The 5,463-nt window shown below is 26.9% G+C and overlaps 1 protein-coding gene across 1 annotated transcript; it reads left to right on the forward strand.

The window, feature by feature from the left end:
• The first annotated feature begins 1,584 nt into the window (after positions 1-1,584).
• LOC107879605 (probable peroxygenase 5) lies at positions 1,585-5,202 on the forward strand. The gene is made up of 6 exons (XM_016726619.2): positions 1,585-1,712; positions 2,757-2,855; positions 2,974-3,059; positions 3,544-3,638; positions 4,194-4,319; positions 4,941-5,202. The coding sequence occupies exons 1-6, from the start codon at positions 1,682-1,684 to the stop codon at positions 5,080-5,082; spliced, it is 579 nt and encodes a 192-aa protein (XP_016582105.2). The 5' UTR covers positions 1,585-1,681; the 3' UTR covers positions 5,083-5,202.
• The last annotated feature ends 261 nt before the right edge of the window (positions 5,203-5,463 follow it).

Consider the following 5,463-nt stretch of genomic DNA (forward strand, 5'->3'; position numbering starts at 1 on the left):
ACATTGAATTTAAGTTTTTTTTGTAATATAAATTATTTAAAAAATAATCGTAATTGCGGACTATGATGGTAGCAGATAGTGATAGCTAAGTATGATAGTGACTGGTGGAGTTCGCGGGTGATGGTGATTTGACACTTATGGTTGGTAGTTTTTGTGCGGTCATTACCGACAAAAATCATGTGTTCAAATGTTCTATTGCGACTGAATAATATCATGAATAACGTGTTAATACTTTTACGATGCGGGAAATATAGGTAATTAATAATGGTGATCGTAAAATAGATCACTTTCGAAAGAAATTTTTGTGATTATAACGTGTTAATTAATTTCATAATCATGCAAGATTTTTTATTTTAAAAATGAATAAAACACATTTTTTTTTTGTAAATAATTGTTTGTTTTTTTTGCACATGATTTTTTTAGGTCTGCCAAATAATTGCTTTGTAGGTTTACCAACACTATAGAGCTAGAGGCGGATCTAGGTTCAAATTTATGGTGTTCCGATTATCATTAAATTCGATGTAAAATAGGTATAATTAAATAAGAAATGTATAAAAATTGATAGTTAGAAATAAACACTCATGAAACCAAGAAGATAGCTGGTGTCTGGTGCGTTAGTTTCCAGGTAGAACCTTAAAGATTTAGATATCAATATATGTGTTTGAAACTCTCAAACACCCCCTTAATCTTGAATCCACCACTGTGTAGTGCTTTTCCTTACGAAATAAAATGACTATTTATAATAAATTCTCGATTGATTGATTTTCACTGCTGGAGTTCGAACCTGAATTCCTCAAATGAACATTGGAATTGCCGGTGCTACGACGAATCTTAATATTTACTCTATGAAACTACATTTATATATCGACTCTTGTGCTTCGATCTTTTATCAAACCTCATGCATAACAAATTGAAGTTTCAGTACATCAAACCGTTATTTTTTTTATAGACATTTATATATATATATATATATATTTTGCCTTATTCACACAATCAATATTAAACAGTTCACATGACTAATTAATGTTTCTTTATCGAAAAGGGATGGGCCTTACTCATTATAATTTAAGTTATAACTATTAATTGTTTAATGAATTGAATATACACGTTAACTAATATGATTAAGTGCAAGCTAATTGTATATATTCAAATCCATAATAACTTAATTAGCACTCTATTTAAGAAATAATTATGAAGTATTTATTTTCAAAATTATCCATATTAACTTGGGTTTGAAAACTTAAGATTAGCTACTAATACTTCAAAATCAATAAAGGTAATTCGGGAAAAAAAATCTTGATTTACTAACATAAATAAATTTAAAAAGAAAAACTTAATTTTTATATACTGAACAAATAAAAACAGAATAGATAAAATATTTTAATTTCTATATTTGAAAAATATACAAGACAAATAAAAGTCTAACTTTTCTCCTTATTTAGTGCATGAAAATTGGGAAGAAAAATTTCTGTTACTTATTTCTTACATAATATATATTCTTTTTCTTTGATTTTGTTAGATGTTTACGATATTTATATTGAAACCTAACTTATTTTCTCTCTATATATTATCCATCAAATTACAAAGAGTATTCAAAATTTCCCTTCTTTCTCTTTTATCTTCTTATTTATATCTTTTATCGACAAATAATTTTTTTTTTCAGTATTTGTCATTTGATTCAATGGCTTCTTCATGTGGTACTCAACTCGATGGTACGTATCCCTCACTCTTTTAGATTGTAGAAAAAAAAAATAGCAATTAGCGACGTACAATTTATGTTATTAAATACTCAACTAAAAGTCATCTCTGAAATCTTATTTAACGGTAGATTATAGACGATATAGAAAGAGAAGATCGATTTTACTAGCTATAAGTTATTTACCGATAGACCAAATATCTTAGTTAATTTTGAATTCACGCGTATAAATAGAAGGAGATAGATTATTAGATCATAGAAGGGTGATCACGAGAGGATATACAACAGACTAAGTCGAAGCTTCAACATAGTTAGCATGTCTTTTTATGAAGCATCAAATTCTCTTTTAATAGCTCGACTGCTCTATTGGCCAGTTGCGTCCACAACTAAGAAACTGTCACTTCGCTCTTTCACATCATTGCTTGAATCTTCTTAAAAAGAGTGAAATATTTGTGCCTTTATTTGTAGTTATTTTCTTATAGAGTAAAAGATCTAGTAATCAGTGGCGGATGTAGAGTAGAATGTGTGGATTCCCGGAAACCCACACCCGCTATCGTAAGGCTTAAAATTACATAGAAAAATCGTTAAAAGTTATAAATATTAATAGGTGGAAACCCATAACTAAACCAAGGGATAGCTTAGTAGTAGGAAAAGAGCCCTTGGGAACCCACAAGTTTGAAATTCTGAATCCGCCTCTACTAGTAATCCTGAACTATGACTAAATTTGCTACGATATACTCCAACTTCACAGGGGTCCTATTACCCCCGAACAAAATTTTAACACATTTTTGTCAACCTTTTTAGTTGACGTGGACCCCATTTTTATGTAATAAAACTGTTACATCCACACAAAAGGGTGACAAAAATACTCTTAAATTGAGTTCAGAGGTAATAGGACCCTGTAAAGTTGGAGTCTATCGTAGCAACTTTGGTCATAATTCGGGGATACTGAATGTGTATCTCTTTCTTATATTTTGGAATTATACTTATATTTTCACCAACACAAATAACACATAAAAAATGAGTTATATACTGAGAAAAAATATTTTTTTTTCTGCAGAAATTGAAAATCATGATGAATTAACCCCTTTACAAAAGCATGTAATGTTCTTTGATGTCAACAAAGATGGAATTATATACCCTTGGGAAACATATCAAGGTTTGTAATTTTCTTTATTTAATTGTTTTAGTAAATTTTGATACTTTTTTTCTCCAATTTTACGTACTTATATTATTATTTTAATTCACATATTTTTTTATGGTTTATTATTTTTTAGGTTTTAGAAAATTGGGACGTAGTATTTTTCGTTCTGTTTTAGCTGCTGTGCTCGTCCATCTTGTTACTAGTGGCAAAACTCGACCCGTAAGTCGAATATTGAATCATATATTTTTATTTATTTAATTATATAATATAATTTTTTTATTTAATTATGTCATTAAGTGGTGAAATTTAAATTGAAGATTTTTGTACGATGCGAACTATATATATTGAAGTGTGTGATTATTTTATTTTTGAGAAATTAAGCTGTTAGAGAGTATACGAACGAGATATTTATGACGTTTGAAGCCAGAATAAAATATAAAGAAATATTAAAAGTAAAATTAATCAGGCAAATATATATACGAATATACAATGAATTAAATATTTTAGAGAAAGATAAATATAGAAAGAGAAATTCTTTTAGTTAATTTTCAATAGCATGCAAATAAAATACCATGAGATATTGCTCTTTCATGCTCTTGAGTCGATAGTCTGTCGAAAATATATAAATAAATATTTTATTTTATTTATTTTAATTTGATTAGATACGAACTTTAAAATATTTCATTTATTTGTTTGTTCATAGGGAAAATGGCCCCATCCATTTTTTCCAATTGTGATTAAAAATATTAAATATGGGATGCATGGCAGTGATTCTCATACCTACGATTCTGAAGGAAGGTAAAAAATTACTTTACAAAATATTGGTTCTGATTATATACCTATTTTTTAAAAATAAATTGAAAATCTACTGTTTGTTAAAGGTAGAAAAAATAAATTTTTTAGATGATAATCTCTTCGTTCGTTTTATTTTTCTATCTAATCCCTTTTAAAAACGAACACGTATTTCCTGTTCTGGTAAATACCGTTTAGATTCTACTTTCCATATGATATGTTTAATATCACAAGATTAAAGAATATTTTGATACATTTTTTCTATCTTTAGTTTAAGATCACGTAATTCAGAAGTTTTCTTCATTTTCTTAAAGTTCGTGTCAAGTCAAACTAGACAAACAAACTGAGATGGAGGAAATATTTCATATTAATTATCTCCTTTCCAACCCTGCACTCCTCAGTTAGTGGTGAAATCAAAATTTTTACAAAAAAATGTCAAAATATAAAAGAAAATAGATATAAATATCTATCGAATGTCTTTTCCTGTTTATTTGTCAAAAATCAAAAAAAAAAAAAAAATCACTTATTTTTTTATATTAATGTTTTTCCATACTTGTGAAGATTTGTACCTGAGAAATTTGAGGAGATTTTCAAGAAACATGCACATGAAAATTCAGAATATTTAACTTCAAATGAAGTAGATGAATTGCTCAAGAAAAATAGAGAACCTAAGAACTACTTTGGATGGTAAGTATATTTATACCTTTTTTTTAATTTTTGGTTTTGATTTTTTTCTTTGAAGTAGTATATATATATATATATATATATATATATTATGTCCATTATTTAGTTTGGCTTAATACAATATTAATGATCTCTTTATAAATTTGTGAGTAAATTTATTTAGACACCTGAATTATGATTTTAATTGAGCACTTAGACATATGATAAAATAGTCCAATCAGACACTTTCAACTCAAATTTTCGGAAAAATGCACTATTCGTTTTCTCAAACATTCATTATATAGATAAATTATCTGCTTAAGATATGTCACATTTTTTTTATATAATTATACACATTATTCTCAATAACAACTCGTAAGCATCGGAGATGTTCTAATAACTTATCTAAATCATGAGAGGTTGAAAATATGTTCTTAAGCTTTTCCAAAATTTGAATCACAAGTGTCAAACAGAAATATTTATCACGTGTTCAGGCTCCCTCAACTGAAACAAGTCATAATTTGTGTGTTTGAATGAAACTTCGTGATAAATTTAAGTGACTATCGATGTATTCTTCCATGAGAAAATATCTAATGGTAATATATTGGTATATTTTTATTTATTATTATTTATTTTTTGGTGTAGGGTTAATGCTAGAACAGATTGGAGGGTTTTATTTGATGTTGGGAAAAACAAAGATGGTGAATTAACTAAAGAAGCAATAAGAGATGTTTATGATGGAAGCCTTTTTGAACAAAAGGCAAAAGAACTTGCTACTATGAAGTAAAATATTGAATTAAATATGTATATTAATAAATTTATTAAATTTATACTATTATTGTCTTTCCAATCTTGTTATACCTTTTTCATCATTTTTTTAAAATTAATATGTTTGATTCGTTGGGAATTTAAGAACACGATGTAAATTATTCTTTTTTAATAAAAGTATTATTACTTTTCTATCTTGAGTTTAGGCTCGGACTCAAAGATTACACTAATTATCTGGATATATTATTTTGAAATGTAACATATTGAATAATAATTAACAATGCTTATTTTCTTAATATTAAGATATTTATAGTTTATCCTTTCTTATAAAATTAATGAATACAAAATATAATTGAAATAATAATTAAAATCATTAAAAGCAATAGCATACCTAGTGAAA

Source organism: Capsicum annuum, chromosome 8 (genome assembly GCF_002878395.1).
Source record: "Capsicum annuum cultivar UCD-10X-F1 chromosome 8, UCD10Xv1.1, whole genome shotgun sequence".
Lineage (NCBI taxonomy): Eukaryota > Viridiplantae > Streptophyta > Magnoliopsida > Solanales > Solanaceae > Capsicum > Capsicum annuum.